Here is an 18,969-nt window from a genome sequence, read left to right as displayed (position 1 = left end):
TTTCTTAATATTTATTTTTATTTGTTTGGCTGCACCGGGTCTTGATTTCGGCACGTGGGATCTTTGTTGCAGTATGCGAACTCTTAGCTGCAGCATGTGGGATCTAGTTGCCCAACCAGAGAGAGCAGGGATCGAACCTGGGCCCCCTGCATTGGGAACACAGAGTCAGCCGCTGGACCTCCCGGGAAGTCCTAAATTGTTCCTTTCTTTAAACAGGCACAGACAGCATTATATTTTCCTTTGACGGTAAGGCTCATGTTAATTACATTTTTAGCTGACAAGAGAAAAGTCCAAGGACTGACTGAAGGAAAAAAAAAAAAAAAACACCTCTTCTATTTTTAGAAGCTGAAACCAGAACCATGCTTTTGGCACTGGTGGTAAAGAGAAACCCAGTAATTTAGGACTTGAAGCTTTAAAGTCTCTCTTAGTCCCTTAGTTTGCAACCCTATTTTTAGAGGTTTACAACCAGCTTTTTATGCAGGCCTTGAATGTCTTCTATAGCAGAATGGAACAATTCCTTTAAAAAGAGCTTAGAAATAGTAAAATAGTAATTTAGATGCCATAAGTCAGTTCAAAGTTAAACTTGATGTGGTAGTTGAAAAGGATAGTGATAGAAGAATAAGATACAGCTGTGCATCCCTCAGTAAGAGCTAAGAATGAGAACTGATGTGAGTGATTGACTTTCACTCCTGTTAGCTGAAGAAAACAATTCACTGAAACGCTTTAGAATAAAAATCTTTAAAAAATGGATTTGACAGCACCAGAGCTGATATAACTTAAACCATATACCTTTTTCCTCTAGCTGTTGATATTTTGAGTATATACCTTTTTCAGTCATGGAGAACGAGGCTTTTTATCACACCCCTAGCTTTTCAAGACTTTTCCCCTCTGTGTAACTTATGCATGAGATATAGTTGTAAGGAGCACTAGCTATTAAAAATCCTTTTTTTTTTTTTTGAGATCCATACTTTTTCTTATATCTTCAAAATCAGTTTTATCGTTTCTAACTTGATAACAAAGGCCTACGTTCACCAACAGCAAGTATCAAAACCAGAAAAACATTTCCTGCTTCCAGCAGTCATTTAACCAGTATGATTTTAATACTTCTACACGTATCTGAGACAAACAAATTTAACCAAAGACATTATCCTTCATGATCATATTGATAATTTTTCCTAGAATTATGAAATTTTTCCTAGAATTTGGTAGTATCAAATATCTCCTCTTTATTATCCTTCCCCCTCCCATTTCTAAGAGGTTACGTTTTCTTTAAAATTATACTGAAGGGTTTGTAATAGGACCTCTGTCCTGAGATGCCGTCTCTGTTACATGTAGTATATCTACATGGAAAACTTAAATCGTGTTTCTCTTCCATGCTGCAGATACTTACTTGCTGTCCTCCTTGGGGAACTCTTGCCTGATATGCTCATCACTTGTCTGTGGGAACAAGGGAGATTGGAGATAAAGAAGGCAGCCCTCAGTAGAGATGAGCTGATATACCTTAAAGAACTCAGAGCTTATCCACGGATGTAAACAGCAGGCCTTTCTTTCTTGATGAGTTCCATTTTATAAGCAGCCGTAGTCTTTAGGAAGAAACTGCTGGGAACTCGTGTGAAAAGTACCCCATCTCCCCAGATGGGGCACCAGGCAATGCATCTGAGTTCTCCGTGAACAGAACACATTTCCTCGGAAAGACCCGAAGACCCGCCCACCCAGAGTCACTCTAAATAATTATGGGTGAAAGATTACCCCGTGTTCATTTATTATCACTGGGGGATATTGTCTTCGGTTAAATGTGTTTGTCTTTCTGTAACTGACCTTGGTTCTTGGCCTCTTTATTCAACAGAAATTGATAAGAGGCCAGGTGAAATTCAGGCAGGGCTTTCTCGGGACTCATGCTGCAGCACATGGGAAAGCAGTAACCCATGCGCTTGCTCGCTCCTGGGGGTGCGGGGCAGGGGACGGGGTCAGGTATGAGGGTGGCGCGGATTGGTGGGTCAGGATGGAGGGCGGCTTTACCTGCTCTGTCCACCCCTGCAGTGGTGCTGTGTACAGGGATCAGGGCGGTACCCTGCTTCTGCTCTCAGCACCTCAGAAGTGGCAATTTGTGGCCTTTTTGAATCTCACTGTTCATAATTTGCACCTGGCCTGTGTAAGGTAGGTTTTAGTCCCTTATATTCTGTTGCTGCAAGAGACTTTTGTCCAGGTGCAAACACTTCTGTGAAGGGTCCCAGGTCCCAGCCTGTCTCATCGCCTAGATATGTGCACAAGTGTTATGATCATACCAAATGATTGCTGAAAACAGGAAGTCTTTTTTTTTTTTTTTTTGGTATTTGCTGGCTGTGAACGTAAGCCTTTGTTAGCAGATTAGAAAAGAGAAAAATGGTTTTGAAAATACTCCATATCAGTGAGCATGAATTGAGCATCATCTTATTTTCACTGTAGTGGGAAGACAGATGAGTAAAATTTTTCTAGAGGCTGTTTTGTAATATGTGTCTAAGTTTGATACACGTATGCTCTGCTCTTGGACCTAGCACTCCTAAGTATATATAACAAGGAAATCATAGGCACGTGGGGTAAGTTATATCTACAAGAATTTTAACATTATTTATAATAGCCAAAAAAGGAAATAAATATTTTTCAATAGAAGGTTAGTTCAATTTTAGCACTTCATGTAAGGGAATATTATGACACCGTGTAAAAGGATATTCATGTTCTATTTACATTGGCATTGAGAAATATTCATCGTTTACTACCACTCCATGAGATTACAGAATGATGTGTAGCGAATGGTTCCTTTTGTATCTAAAATAAATATTTATGGGTGTTTATTTTGAAGTCAGCTTAGACACTTAATTGCCATTTACAGTGGTTATTTTTTTTTGTGGGAGGGAGAGAATAACCAGGGCCTCTCCAGTTCTAATCTGTGCATTTCTGTAAGATTGAAAATTTTGCATCAACTTGTATTGCTTTCATATACAAAGGAAATAGTAAAGATGTTGACATCCTGAAGAACAGAAGAATACCCCTTGGGAGCAGGCAGGACAGTACTGGTCTTTATGTAGCCCTTTTCTTGGAGAGTCTGGGTAGCCTTTAATGAAAGTGGTCACGAGAAATCTCAAACCCATCTCATAATTTCCTTCCGCAGTGAGGAGGCTGCTCACGTCTGGCATTGTGGTTCAGGTGTTCCCACTGCATGACAATGAGGCCCTGAAGAAGCTTGAGGACACCTGGTATACTCGATTTACCTTGAAGTTTCAGCCCATAGGTACGTGTCAGTGCTGCCTCTCTTAGAGGAGGACACAGCAGTGGTAATGTCCTTCTTGGGTGGATGTTTAATGCTGTGATGGGCAGGACTCACCAGCTGTGTGTGGGCAAAAAAAAAAAATGGTGAGGAGGATAAGGTGGGTTGCATGATCTATTTATTTTATTCTTAATATCATTTTAGATGAAGTGAATTGCAGGCTTTTATTAAATGTCACCAGTGACACGGACAATCCAGAGTGGCCATCCTGAGCATGTGTCTGATTTGTTGTAGAACATAGTTTGTAAGAATCCACTTTGACCATGAATATTTCGTATTTGAAAATTGCTGTTTCTTTAGAACTAATTATTTGGAGTAGGCCAAGCTCTGCTCATTCTTAGCAGCAGACTAGCAGACCTAAGCATCTTTTGAGATAATTCATAAGGATCTTGGTGTGCATTACTGGATCTGTCCACTTTCTGTGAAGACACTTAGAAGAATAACCATTAATTTATTCAGTGGATGTTGAACATTATTCTGTGTAAACTTATGTCAATATGGATGTTCAAGTTTTTTGGTTTAGTGGTGTTTTTTAAGCATAAAGATTATATTTAGGTTGGTAGCTTTCACCATAAGTATTACTGTCTGTTTTTCTTTAAAGAACATTGCCTTATTGACTTTGTTTAAAGGAATTCCTCTAAAATTTTCTTTCCAGTTTCCATTTCTGAAAACAGTCATTATCATATTGTCATAATGAGCAAAAAATCATTTTAGGGTCCAATTTTGAAATTGCATTTTGAGTTTTTACTTGAATTCTTTGAAAGGAAAAATGTTGATAGTTCTAGGTGATGTAAAAATCATTTTATGTTTCACTTATATGACATTTTTTCACTTTGTTTAGCCTTTCAGTTCACTTCAATTCAGTTGCTCAGTCATGTCTGACTCTCTGCGACCCCATGAATCTCAGCATGCCAGGCCTCCCTGTCCGTCACCAACTCCCGGAATTCACTCAGACTCACGTCCATCGAGTCAGTGATGCCATCCAGCCATCTCATCCTCTGTCATCCCCTTCTCCTCTTGCCTCCAATCCCTCCCAGCATCAGAGTCTTTTCCAGTGACTCAACTCTTCACATGAGGTGGCCAAAGTACTGGAGTTTCAGCTTTAGCATCATTCCTTCCAAAGAAATCCCAGGGCTGATCTCCTTCAGAATGGACTGGTTGGATCTCCTTGCAGTCCAAGGGACTCTCAAGAGTCTTCTCCAACACCACAGTTCAAAGGCATCAATTCTTCACCGCTCAGCCTTCTTCACAGTCCAACTCTCACATCCATACATGACCACAGGAAAAACCGTAGCCTTGACTAGACGAACCTTTGTTGGCAAAGTAATGTCTCTGCTTTTGAATATGCTATCTAGGTTGGTCATAACTTTCCTTCCAAGGAGTAAGCATCTTTTAATTTCATGGCTGCAGTCACCATGTGCAGTGATTTTGGAGCCTTTAGGTGGCTGTAAATTTAAATATTACTTCTAGGTCTTGTAAGTGACAGTCTCCAGTAGCTATATCTTAGAAAGTGAGCGGGGAAAAGTGAGTTGATGGTGAAGGCTGAGCACGGGTGTAGTAGTGGTCTTGAGGCCTCTGGGAGAGCTGGGGCTCAGGAAGATCTTGAACTTGTCCTGAGATCAAAAGAGAGAGATGGTTTGATTAGGAGCCGAGGCCCATGAGTGTCTTTTTCTTTTTTTTTTAATTGCTTGGGTATCTTTTAACCTGATTCTCATTTGAGGTTAGTTTGTCATACCCTCTTTTTTTTTTTTTTTTTAATTTTAACATGCTCCTGAGTTAATAGAAGAATTACAGATAGAAGAAAATAGTTTCTTTGTTTAGTCTGAACCATCCTTATAGACTGATCTGATGCTTTATCTTAAAACACTGTGTTTTTCTTTTTTTTTAAACTGCATGTAATTAACCAAGAAATACTAACTCTGAGTATTACACCTCCCTTACCACCTGCATCCCACCCTGGTCCCAATGCAGGGCAGTTTTGCAGTCTAAGAACTCGCCCATGTAGATGTGGCTGACAAAGGACACAGTGTGTGTGACCTCTTTTGCGTTAGCTTGTGTCGAGTTCACAGACAATTAACAGTGAGGTTGCTTGGCCTTCTTCTGCCCAGTGGGTGTATGAAAGTTTAGATAAATGTGTTCCATGGCTGTTCCAGAAGTTAACATGTAGAATATTGTTTGTGCTTTTGAATAATTTTTCTTCAGGGTATTGAAAATTTTGCCATGACACAATGATGAAAATATATAGCTTTGGGTAGCAGGGGAGCAGGATACTATGGATGGGAAGTCTTCTTTGAAAATAACCCCTATTATGCTAAAGTATTAAAGTGAGAGAAAAATGGGGACCATAAAGTAAACCCCCAAATTAAGATGGTTCATTGGCTGTGAGACTTCCTGGTGGTCGAGTGGTTGAGACTCTGTGCATCCACTGCAGAGGCCATGGGTTCCATCCCTGGTTGGGGAAGTTGTGCATTCCAAGAGGTGTGGCCAGTAAAAAAAAAAAAAACAAAACGATGGTTCATTGGCCATGGCTGAATTTAAACTAGGAACCTTGGAGATTTGGGATAAGCCCAAGGTGAGTTTTTCCTTGTGAAGAGGGCATCCATCAGTGAGGCGGTAAAGAGAAGCAGCCCCAGGAGCTATGGCTTGAGCCCGAAGCCCAGGGAGGTGTCAGGCTTGCTCTGCAGACAAGCGGGACTTCTGTACTTGATGGAGGATGAATTTACTATTACACACTGATTTGGAAATAGGTTGTTAAATGATCCCCACTTAAGTGAATAAGCTTACTTGAAATGATTTTTTAAAAAAAGTCTTCAGCAGCCTGTGCTAAAGGTCTCTTTTTTCCCCCTCTGATTGTAGACAGAATTCGTGGCTACTTTGGAGAAACCATTGCTCTTTACTTTGGATTTCTGGAGTATTTCACGTTTGCCTTAATCCCCATGGCCATCATTGGGTTACCTTACTACTTGTTTGCATGGGAAGACTATGACAAGTATGTGATCTTTGCCTCGTTCAACCTGATCTGGTCCACGGTGATCTTGGAAGTGTGGAAGCGAGGCTGTGCCAGCATGACCTACCGGTGGGGTACCCTGGTCATGAAGAGGAAGTTCGAGGAGCCCCGGCCAGGGTATCACGGAGTCCTGGGTATCAACCCAGTCACTGGCCGGGAGGAGCCGCTCTACCCCAGCTACAAGAGACAGCTGCGCATTTACCTGGTCTCCCTGCCCTTCGTGTGCCTCTGTCTCTATTTCTCCCTGTTTGTCATGATGATTTACTTCGACATGGAGGCCTGGGCCTTGGGTCTGCACGAGGACAGCGGGTCCGAGTGGACCAGCATCTTGTTGTACGTGCCCAGCATCATCTACGCCATCGTGATCGAGATCATGAACCGCCTCTATCGATACGCCGCTGAGTTTTTAACCTCATGGGGTAAGACTTGACGCTTTGTATTTATGTCTTATCTGCCTATAAGAAACATTGCTTCAATCACAGAATTCTTAGAACCGCTACCTGGCAAAGCAGGTAGATGTTGCTCTGGGCTCGTTGTGGAGACATCAGGAGAAGTTCACGGGCTCTGGGAACTCCCATGATCTCCAGGTCACAATTCTCACAGCTCCGAAGTATTGGTAGTTACTATGTTCTAGGTGCCCTGCTAAGCACTTTATCTGTAGTTCCTCATTTTCCCCTCCTCAGGGCACCATGAAATAGAAGTTATTTCACAATTTTTATGGAGAAAGATACTGAGCATTATCAAGGTTCAGACAGCAAATGGCAGAGCCAGGCTTATCCAACCTGTGCTTCTCATACTCTGTTGTGTTTTCTGCTAGGGATAAGACTGACTGAGACATCTCTGTGTCTAGGATCTGAAAACCACTTGTGTAATTGTGTGGGGCAGAGGCCTGCCATCGAACTCAGTGAAGGAGGCTGTTCTTGTCTGTCTCTGTGGTAAAAGATGAACTTGGTTATAGTTTAAAAAGGGTCTTGATAGGCAGTTTTCTCTTTAATTAATTTATTCAGTCAGACAAATAAATATGCTATTAGTATATTAACCCCTAGGAAGAAGTCTAGGCCTGAACTTCTGGACCATACAGATATTTTATATTCTTTATATTAGTTACATAACAACAGATACCATTTATTTGGGACTTCTCTGGTGGCTCAGACGGTAAAGAATCTGCCTTCAAAGAATCTTCCTGCAATGCTGGAGACCTGGGTTTGATCCCTGGGTCAGGAAGGTCCCCTGGAGAAGGAAACGGCAACCCACTCCAATATTCTTGCCTGGGAAATCCCACAGACAGAGGAGCCTGGCAGTCTATAGTCCATGGGGTCGCAAAGAGTCGGACACGACTGAGTGACTAACACACATCATTTATTTGTTTTTGTTCTCATAAGATTTTTTAAAAAATTTTTATTGGAGCATAGTTGCTAGCTACTATTTGCCGAGTGCTTTCCTTGAGCTGAGCTGTGGTTTTTGTAGTATTTCTAATCCTGACAGTAACCCTGGAAGAAGGGTAGTGTCAGGCCTGTTTTGTAGGCAAGGAGGCTGAGTGTCAGGAGGTTAAGTAACTTGCCCAAGGTCACACAGTGACTGACTGACTGAGTTTAGGTTCAAATCCAGGTCAGCCTAACATTACCTCTCTGTGCAAGGTGATACTTCTGTTCAGAATCTGCCTTTTTTGTCCTTCTGCACTGCTGTGGTGTCCCAGCAGTAGAGAATCCGCCTGCCAGTGCTGGAGATGCAGGCTCGTGCCCTGGGTCTGGAAGAGTCCAAGGAGAAGGGAATGGCAACCCACTCCAGCATTCTTGCCTGGAGAATCCCTTGGACAGAGGAGCCTAGCAGGCTACAGTCCATGGGGTCACAAAGAGGCGGCTGCAACTGAACAATAATACCAACTTGGGACCTGCACAGTGTCTCCTTTGCTGAGTGAGGGTGGGAACTTGAGATTCCTTTTAAATTAATCCTTGTAAATTTGATTTCTTGCCCTAACCTTCAGAGGTTGCTCTCAATTTTACTATTACTGCTCACACAGTCTTTTTCTGGTGGCTGGCTGTGGGATCATTTCTTTGTTGCATTAATACTTTAAAAAATAATTTCAGACCACAGTGCTATTTCAGTACCTTGAAAAACGTGTCTTTAGTTTCTTTGTTGTTTGATGTTCTTGGTGGGAAGCAGTAGCCGTGATGGACTGTCTAGCGCGGTTACTGACTGAGGCTCTGTGGCTGGGCGTGGCTGCCCTCAGCACAGGCTTCACCTTACCTCACGACGACTCCCGTTCCGCTTTCTTATCTGACATTACTTCTCCTTTTTAATATTGTAGAGAATCACAGATTGGAATCTGCCTACCAGAATCACCTAATTCTGAAAGTGTTAGTGGTAAGTAGAACTTTTATATACAGATCCATTGTAATTATGAAACAAGTGTATACTGTTTAATATTTAGGACTATAAATATGAAGACTTGATTGTAATTTAAAATATCAGGTAAGAGTAGTTAATATACTTTGTCCAAGAAGGCAAGGATTGATTAACAAGTGTATTTACATACACACTCAGCAGTCTTATTACAAATGTGTCATGATATAAGACTTTGAATATAAAAATTAGTATTATAGCCAATTTCCAGTTGTTTGAAACACTGTAGACATGTTTTCCTTTCGGTGACTCAGGTTTGAATGTTTCATTATTCACCAATCGTTCCAGTTACCCACCTATTGTTTAGTGATGAAGTGCTAAATTATTATTTTTAAAAATTTTGTCTAAGGAGTTTCCAAAGTCCAAGAGGTTTCTAGCATGTTTTGAAGGGCAGAAGGGAAGGGATGGAGGGTAAGTACTGTGTAACCTGCTTGCTGCTTATGTAAAAGCTCACAATCATGCCTCTTCCCACCATTATTGGAAATAACAAAGAGGTGGCTTGAAAGCACCTTGTGTAAAAGGAGATTACCTCAGCCATCTGTAACATAGCTGAGAATCCAGAAAGGTGCATAGAGAGTCCTCTGAACTCTGCAGTTCTGCACTGGAATTGATTTAACACAGTCCCTGTACTTTACTCCCCGGAGCGGAGTCCAGGTCCTCGCTTAGAAAGAGCCTTTGTTCCAGTTCCAGAAGTCATTCTGAGAAGCTTATTTCTCTGGTTTTTCCATCCTTAAAGGATCAGAAGCCATCATTAGGAAGGTGATTAGGTTTCTGCAAGTAGGAACATTTATAGAAGCAAGAGTAGGGAAGGAAATAGAAAACCTCTCATAAATAAGTAATGAGACTTCAACAGCTTTAGCAATTTGGACATTGGAAAAGGGGCAAGCAGCCATCTGTATCTAAAAAGGCTCTGAGGGCCTCATTCTAGCCCTGTAAAATAATTTATATTCAAAATGTTGGTGCTGAGTCAGCAAGGATGTTACGTTCTGTGTTGTCTGTGTGAGAAAGTGAGCAGGGGAATGTGTGATGCATTAAAAGATTCTTTGAAAAAGATCACAAAACAGAGCTCTTGCCCTTAGAGGTAAAACACTCCATTTGTCTTAAAGAATTTAGCCATTTTTAAGACTGGATTATTCTCTGCTGGTGCCAGATACAGTGTCAGGTGACTGTCTTGTAAAAAGACTCATTGCTGAGAGTCTGCTAATCCTCTCCTGTGTATGTTAGGTCTCTCCCTTCCTTTTTAATTAAAAAAAAAAAAAAATTTTTTTTTTTTTGGTTGGTCCGTGCACTTTACATGTGGAATCTTGGTTTCCTGTTTCCTGACCAGGGATCAAACGTAGGCCCCTTGCATTGGCAGCGTGGAGTCTTAACCACTGGACCTTCAGAAAAGTCCCGACTCTCCCTTCTTTTTAATCTTGTGGGGAGGGTGTTTCTCAGCCTTCCAAGCTTTTGCTATTCTACTTCTACCATAACAACACCCCCATCCCTACCCCTGCCCCACATTATGTCACTGTTCACTCTCTCTAGCAACTGGCACACAGTGTGCGCAGCAGCAGTCTTCTGTCTCAGAAAGCAGTGTTGTAAAGCTAGAAGGAGCCAGCGTGGGGCTGGGGCACAGGAAGGAATCTCCTGTGTCCCACAGGTAGTTGCAGGTTCTTGAGCAGGTGAACTAAAGGAAGAAATGGCACATGTTGGGGGACTTCCCTGGTGGTCCCGTGGTTAAGACTCCACACTTACAATGCATGGGGCATGGATTCCATCCCTGTTCAGGGAACCAAGATCCCACATGCCCGCATGGCACCACCAAAAAAAAAAGAAATGGTAGTTGTTATGGTGGGATCCCTACCCCCACTTCTACACCCCTGACCCCTGAACCATGTGTCTGGGCAGGGCAGTCTCAGGCCCATGGTGACAAAGATGCTACCCGGCTGGTTGCTGTGGCTCATCTCTCTTGCTCTTGCCACCCGGCTTCCTAGGTGTGTCTCTGGGAGAGTGGGGAGTCTCAGATTCCTGGGCACAGAGAGGCTTCCAGGGCTGGGCTGCTTGTTGGGTTGGGTCCCTTTTTAATGGGTGCTGACCCCTCCATCCAGGCATCTTCTCTGTGGGGCGGGGAGTGGCAGGCCTAGCAGGGCAGAGAGGAAAGAGAGCACATGCCCTGGCAGCTCGCTGTTAGTGACGCTGGGCTTGCCTGTTGTAGGACTCCTATTGTAAGCAGGGTGGGCAGGGACTGTGCCTCCTGGAGATGCCCAGATTACCAGGTTGGCGGTGGGAGATACTGAACTCTCTCTTTGATAAGAAAGTAGTAGGGACATAAGATGTGCTGGTGCTGTGCAGTCCTCTCAGCACCTTTCTGAGTTCCGCTTTGGTTACCTCTCGTGATATTTCTGGAGTTCGTAGGTGTGCTTCCTGACGTGGGGGAGGGGGCGCGGCGGCGTAGGAGAAACAAGTCTTTGCCATCTTGTTGGGACCAGAAGTCCCTCATGACGTCTTTAAATGATATTTACAATTGTGTCGTGGTCTGTATGTGGGTTGGAAAAGAATTTCCAAACAAGAGGCAGAATGAGAGGGGAATAGAGTTTATTAGAGTGGGAACAGTGGGTCGGCTTAAGGGAGAGCAGATGATTTTCCTGGGTTGGTAGCCAGTTTTTATAGCCTCAAGACAAAGAAAATTCCTGCTAGAAGGGTGGCATTAGGTGGTTGGTTAAGGTGGGTATTTTTACCTAATAAGGGGTCAGGGAGCTGGCCAGTTTAGATCAGGAGGGCTCATGGCAATGGTTGCTATGGGGCTCTCTCAATTCCAGAGGTGACCTTGGTATGGGGCACTGCACCTGTGGCCTTGGTATAGGGCTCCACAAATTGTAGTAAAGTTCAGTGACAAAATATTAAATATTGCTCTCTCTCTCTCTCTTTTTTTTTTTTTTGGCAGTTCAACTTTCTGAATTGCTTTGCCTCACTTTTCTACATTGCCTTTGTCCTGAGGGATATGAAGCTTTTGCGTCAGGTGAGTGTGAAAAACAGAAGGCATAGATTTTTTTTATTTGCAAGGTGCTTTCGTATAGTATAGTAATGTAATGGTCTTCCCATTATTATCTTGACAAAATTATTAAATTTTGTATTTCTAAGCCCAGTTCTAAAAAAAAAAAAACATTAGCAATTGCACTAGGTATTGTGCTCAACTGGAAAGAAATTAGTTGAAGCTAACCAAAGTGCAAAATTAATCATTTAGGGCACTAAAATCAAATATATAGTTGATACCAAAGCTTGTAAAAGCAATTTTAATAGCAAAAAATGAATTCATCAGTTGAACTTTGGTGTGCTTGGGGTAGGGCTGATTGGTATAATGGTCTTACACATTTCATTTTTAAACTGGTATGTTGTTAAACTTTGCAGACCAGCAGATGCTATGCAGTGTTGTCTCATTTCTGAGATATTTATGAAAGTCTGACATATATTTTGTTGTGTTACCATTTCTGGATCTCATAATCATAGTGAATAATAAATGAAGTATAAATTATTGCTTTCTAAATTCTCTCTTTTTTTTTTTTTTAATACTTGAGCCACCTACCAGTAAGGGCTATTCTTTTCTGGTTTTGATATACTGCGATTGTTAGTGTCTCAAAGTTTAGGCTTCTTAATCTTTATATGAGAGCTTGGGATCATTTTTCAAGAAATTAAAAAATTTGTATAACAGAAAGTTAAGATTTTGTAGTTACAGTTCTAAAAGCTGACATAAAAGTAAAATACTGTGTTCCTAGTAACTAAACTAGATATAATGTTACTTTTACAAATTATTTTTGAAAATAATACATTTGAAATCAATAGGTTAGACATACATACCTCTCCAGTCCCACCATTAGTGTATTAGTGAGATATGACCCCTCATTTCTTATGCTTTTGAGAGTCTCCTTTATTTAACAGGGGATGAGGGACAGGGAAGAACTCTTTGAAACAAAGAATTTTAATATCAGCAAAGGTGGTTTGTGTTGGAAACCCTGATGCCTACCTGGGAAGAGTGGAAATTGACACAATACCTCTGGAAACCACTTGAGTACCTTTCCTAAGAACCTTATTCCATTCCTAGTAAATCATCAAAGGTGGGATGAAGATTCGTGCACGTAGGTGAGGAGCAGCACTTATAACAACGGGAGTTGGAAATAGTGCTTACATTCAACCACAGTGCATGGGCTAGTAAAAAGGAATTATTCATGACATGGGAAAGTGCTCACAGGATAGTGAGAAAAGACATCTACAAAGCTGTATACATACAGATGTTTCTACTTTTATTTTTACATATCATTAGGAAGAAATACTTAAGTAAGATGTTAGCAGTGGTTCTGACATGGTTGTGCAGTTAAGGCTGACTTTTTTTCTGTTTTTTAAGTTTTTCTACAGTGAGGAAGCATATATTAATTTTGTAGTAAGTTCTGACTAAACTTTCAAAGTTGGTGACATCATTTAGACTCACATGAGATTGTAAAAAACAGAATTTCAATTTAATTTGTTGTCCTCCCAACTTATAACCAGTTTTCTATTATAATCTTATTTGTATTATTGTATTATAATCTTTTTATATTTTTGTCTGTCTTGTGAAGAACCAGTAAATTAGAAACATCATTCTAACACTTAGCTCTTTATTTTTTTTATACCTAGCTTTTCTGATACTTGTTTTTATAACATAATAATACATTATTTGTTAGATTCCTTTTTTTTTTAACTGCATAATTGTACACATGCTTTGGTTTTGTTAAGTCACATTGCCAAATATCATTTATGTGCTCCTCTTTAGAGCTTGGCCACTCTCCTGATTACCTCCCAGATCCTTAACCAAATTGTAGAATCTCTGCTTCCTTATTGGCTCCAAAAGAAGCACCATGTTCGGGTGAAGAAGAAGGTGGAAGCTTTAAAGGCAGACATCGATGCTACATTATATGAACAGGTCGTTCTGGAAAAGGAAATGGGAACTTACTTGGTAAGTTTGGATACTGCCGAATTAAACATTGAAAGTGAATAATAATAGTCATGTGCAGAGTGTGTACAACAAATATGTACATATTCATCATCTCAGGTATGACTGCTTTCCAGCCAGTCCTTACCATGAAGTACTTCACAGTTAAAAAGAACAGTGTGTCAAAACGCTGCTGCCTTGAGCCTGAAGTGTATGCCTAACATCCAAAGGACGAGTCCCATGAATTGTGAGACTGCTCTGCTGAGGGTGGCAGGGCCGTTTCAGAGACGGCAGAGCAGGGGAGAGGCGAGACAGCCGTGGAGCCATTGTGTGCTCTGGACACTTTGTACTCAAAAACTATAAGCCCATCGCTAATGATGGAAGGCCACTTTTCTCACGTTAATAATAGGTAAAGCTCTGTGTTGTTAATCACTTGGTGCCTAAATAAGAAATAAGATTCAAGATTTTTCTATTCAGAGTCTTTCTGTTATTCAGCATGGGCTCTCTGATGTGAAGTAAAGGAAGCAGTGTACTAATTTCCCTCAACAGGCGATGGGTCTGAGTGAACGCTGGGCTTAAATGTCTCTCTCCTTAGTAACTTAACTTGCTTGCAGGGTCCTGCGTTATCTGACCGTTCTTCCCTCCTCATCTCCTATAAGTTCCTTCTTCACTCTTTTCACAAGATCAACACAAGTTATTACTGTTTTAACTCTCTTCATTTATTTGGAAATGGGGTTGTGCTTTGGGGATGCATTTATTCTAGATCGTTGCTTGCTATGCACTCATCCTTACCCCCAGGTACATTGTTTCCTTACTGAAGCCAGTGAGCTTAGAATTATATTTTCTATAAAATCATCCTGAGTGCTACATTATGAATCTAAAACAGTGTTGCCAAACTTTGGGAAAAAGGAGTTTGATTGAGATTAAAACATTATTCCAAAGAGTAATACTTGCTTACTCACTATAGAAAGCTTGGAAAGTGTGAGACAGAGTATAAAGAAAAAGAAATTCTCCATAATGTCTCCACCAGAGGTCATCCACTGGGGTCTCCTGACCCAGTTCTTCCAGTAACAGGGCCAGGGCTGTGTAGCCCTTCAGATCTCACTGTGCACTGCTCTCCCGCTCCTGGGAGCGGCTCATATCCAAACACACAGCTGTGTGAGGCTGAGATTTCATGGTGAGTATTCCAACCAGAATACTGTATTGACACACAGCAAACGATATGCCTTCTCACAAGCTAGGCATCAAAAATGTGTGTCAAAGATGTAAGTACCATCCTCTACACTCAACATTTTTTTATTTTGGAAAATGTAATTATTTTTTCAAACAATATTTTATTTGTGTTAATATGCTTTTTATTTTTGAAGTGAGTAAATGAGAAATATTTTTTCAGTTTTGCTTTTTAATTTCTAACACAGTAAATAATGCTAGGTATAATAACTTTTAGGAACAAAAAGTCTTTGATATCATCAGTGATTTGAAAGAGTTTAGGGCTTCAGGGACCTGAAGGTTTGGAAACTGCAGATCTAGAGTAATCCCCACACCTTTTTGTTTTTCAGAGCGTGAATTTTTGTGAATCCAGTTTGTCCTGTTGCTTCCCCCTGAGATTCAGGTTCAGCAGTTCTGGAGGTGGGCCTCCATTATACCCCATCAGTAGGCTTCGATGGGGCAGGGTGGTGGGGGCGTTGCTCCACGTGAAGGCCTGCCTTGGTAGATCACATACAGACCGGGTGACAGACAGTTTGCAAAGGCTCTTTTTTGCTTAGGTTCTTTTTGGCTTTGTGTTGAATAGGTCCTCTGTGATAGATACCGAGACTACTCTGTTCCCTATAAATGGTAGCTCTTTAAAAATACTTTCTAATTGCTTGTTGCTGGCATATCTGAATGCTCATTGGTTTTTATATTTTTTATCCAGAATTTTTGCAGAATTCTATTATTTCCAACTTTTTAAAATTTTATTGGATTTTTGTATGTAGACAGTTATTTCAGCTACAAATGAAAAATGGACATTTTCTTTTTTAATTTTAAATTTATTAATTTTTAATTGAAGAACAGTTGCTTTACAGTATTGTGTTGGTTTCTGCCCAATAGCAACATGAATCAGTCATAGGTATACATATGTCCCCTGATATTTTCTTTTTCAATTGTAATTTTATTAAGTGTGGTTGATTTACAGTGTTAATCTCTGCTATACATCAAAGTAATTCAATTATTTTGTTGTCATTGTTTAGTTGCTAAGTTGTATCTGACTCTTTGCGACTCCGTAAACTGCAGCACACCAGGCTTCCCTGTCCTTCTTTATCTGCCAGAGTTTGCTCAAACGCATGTTTGTTGATTTGGTGATGCCATCCAACCATTTTGTCCTCTTTCGTCCCCTTCTCCTCCTGCCCTCAGTCTTTCCCAGCATCAAAGTCTTTTCCAACCAGTCAGCTCTTCACATCAAGTGGCCGAAGTATTGAAGTTTCAGCTTTAGCATCAGTCCTTCCAGTGAATATTCAGGGTTGATTTCCTTTAGAATTAACTGGTTTGACCTCCTTGCTGTCAAAAGGACTCTCAAGAATCAGCTGCAGTACCACAGTTTGAAAACATCAGTTCTTTGGTGCTCAGCCTTCTTTATGGTCCAACTCTCACATCCTACATGACTATTGGAAAAATCATAGCTTTGACTATATGGACCTTGTTGGCAAACTGATGTTGCTGCTTTTTAATATGCTGCCTAGATTTGTCATAGTTTTTCTTCCAAGAAGCAAGCGTCTTTTAATTTCATGGCTGCAGTCACTGTCTGCAGTGATTTTGGAGCCCAAGAAAATAGTCTGTCACAGTTTTTATTGTTTCCCCATCTATTTGCCATGACGTGGCAACTGCTGTGGCAGGACCGGATGCCATGATCTTATTTTTTTGAATGTTGAGTTTTAATTCAGCTTTTTCACTCCCCTCTTTCACCTTCATCAAGAGGCTCTTTAGTTATTTTCACATACTGCCATTAGAGTGGTATCATCTGCATATCTGAGGTTGCTGATATTTCTCCCAGCAATCTGTGCTTCATCCAGCCTGGCATTCTGTGTGATGTACCCTGCATTGAAATTAAATAAGCAGACGGACAATATACTCCTTTCCCAATTTTGAAGAAGTGTTGTCCCATATCCATTCCAAATGGTTGCTTCTTGACCTGCATACAGGTTTTTCAGGGGGCAAGTATATATATATATGAAAAGGAATACATATATATACATGTTTATCTAACATGGCTTGTTACAGGATATTGAATACAATTCCCTGTGCACATTTATTTGGACCTTGTTGTTTCTCCATCCTATATATAATATTACGGTTTGTGTCTGCTGATTCCAAACTCTTAACCCTCCCCGCTTCACTAATGGCTATTTTCTTTTTTCCTTCAGTCCTTCAACTTTTTATTATTTGACTCACTAATATGTTCAATACAATTTGAACACAAATAGTTATAACAGGAATCTTTATCTTGTTCCTGATTTTTTTTCCCCTGACCATTGAGTATTATGTACGTTCTATGTTTGTGGCAGTAACTTTATCAGTTTAAGAAGTTTTTTCTCTTTCCTATTTGAAAAGAAGTTTTATCATGATGTTGAAGTTTATCAAAAAAATTTTTTTTTTGCTTCTGTATCTTACCTCCTTCAATTACTATTTTCGTACATTTCTTAATGGACCACCATGTTTGCATTTAAGTGATTAACTTCACTTGCTCAGTATTCCACATTGTGATGTTGAATATGCTAATATTCTTAAGGGTTTGTGCCATTTGCTAGCAATTTTCCTTTCTCAGTCACTGGGATGGGGTTTCCATGTTGTTTATTGTGGAAACTGTTGCTAACAGAGAGCCTGGCATTCAGCAGGCACTCAGTTCAATGTTGAATAAAGGACAGCTTCAGGAAAAGAGTGGCTCAGGCCTGCTGTGTGCTGGCTGTTGCCTTCATCCTGTACTTTCTTTCCTTCTCACTTACTCTGGGTGGGAAACTCTGAGATGTGATGTTTCTCCAGGGGCAGTGTGAGGGGCTGGTGGGATGGATCCCCTGGAACCTGAAACTTGGTTTTCATACATGTAATAAATTAGATATGTAAAATTACTATGTCACGGATATACCATAGCATTATAAATAGTTGCTTTGTTCTTAAAGTTTGTGAATAGGTCCTCAGAATCATCTTAGTAAGTTGTTCTTTTGCTAACTTGCAGCTGATAGAGTAGCGTGTATCTTGGTTAGTGTATTTTTTTAATATGTGGTTGTTTACTTTGTTAAATTTGCTTTTTTTTTCTTTGCTTCTTGATGAAAGATAATGTCCCTGGTCTGCTGAATTGACTGAACCAAAAGTACTCAGAAGTGTCAAAGTACTGATAGTGTTACCATGTAAATACTACCACTGCAAATCCTGTTGTGAGATGGAAATGCAGAATGTGGGGTGTGCTGTTCTGTGAGGAAGGGGCTCCCTGGGTTCTGGATGCTAGAAAGGCCAGATGATGTTTATGTGACTTCTGGAGGCTGCCCTGTGGAGCATCAGAGAGAAACTGTCATCGACACATCTCTGCAGAGCCTCAACCTTGTATTTTACGAGCTAAAACAACGCAATTTTGAAAGCCAAGCATAGGCTCTCAGGATTTCTTAAGAATGAATTGTGGTAACAATGGCTTGATTGCTAAGATTTTCACTCTTTCCCAACCCTTGATTTCTTCACTCTTAAGAGAAATAAATCGATGCTATATTGCTGGGTGTATTTAAAAACCACATCTCAATGCTGCAACAGAACATAAGGAAATTCTTTCTAGTGCCAAATGCAACCAAAGAGTTGTTTAGAAACTGTTCACCACTGAATCCCCAGCTGAGTGTCAACCTGCCAGCTCCCAAAACATAGGCAGTTGGCATTACTCTTTGGCAAGGCTTGCAGACAGTCAGTGAAACTCACTCAAAATCCCTGGGTTCATTTTTCATCCAAATATCCAGAACATCTGGAAGAAGCACTTCCTGCTATCCCCAGTACTCTGTAATTCCCCAGTAATTTTGTTTGGGTATTTCATATTTTAGTAAAATAAAAAATAAAGAGACTGACTAGAAGTAGAGTCTGACTTCTACTAAAGCTCTCATCTGTTGAATCTGGCGTCTGTATCTTGGTGAAAGACTGATTGTGAAATACAGTAATAATACTTAAAATTATGAATTTATAATGATTGTTTCATGTTGCTTTAAAATACTGCAGTGAGTGTTTTTCTTAAGCTGTCATTTTTGCATGTGCACTGAATGATCATGAGAGTGAGAAGGCTGGAAGCTGTCGTGGATGGCT

General features: G+C 40.6%; 1 protein-coding gene across 5 annotated transcripts in view; it reads left to right on the top strand.

The window, feature by feature from the left end:
- Positions 1-18,969, top strand: part of ANO10 (anoctamin 10) — a 214,115-nt gene that overhangs the window by 21,140 nt on the left and 174,006 nt on the right. For all 5 annotated transcript variants that reach the window (XM_061396157.1, XM_061396153.1, XM_061396156.1 and 2 more), the window contains exons 5-9: positions 3,149-3,268; positions 6,161-6,730; positions 8,620-8,675; positions 11,641-11,715; positions 13,501-13,683. In XM_061396157.1, the coding sequence (XP_061252141.1) occupies positions 3,149-3,268; positions 6,161-6,730; positions 8,620-8,675; positions 11,641-11,715; positions 13,501-13,683 (1,004 nt within the window). The remainder of the gene's footprint in view (positions 1-3,148; positions 3,269-6,160; positions 6,731-8,619; positions 8,676-11,640; positions 11,716-13,500; positions 13,684-18,969) is intronic.

This window comes from Bos javanicus, chromosome 22 (genome assembly GCF_032452875.1).
Source record: "Bos javanicus breed banteng chromosome 22, ARS-OSU_banteng_1.0, whole genome shotgun sequence".
Taxonomy (NCBI): domain Eukaryota; kingdom Metazoa; phylum Chordata; class Mammalia; order Artiodactyla; family Bovidae; genus Bos; species Bos javanicus.
This window is presented reverse-complemented; position numbering and strand designations above follow the sequence as displayed.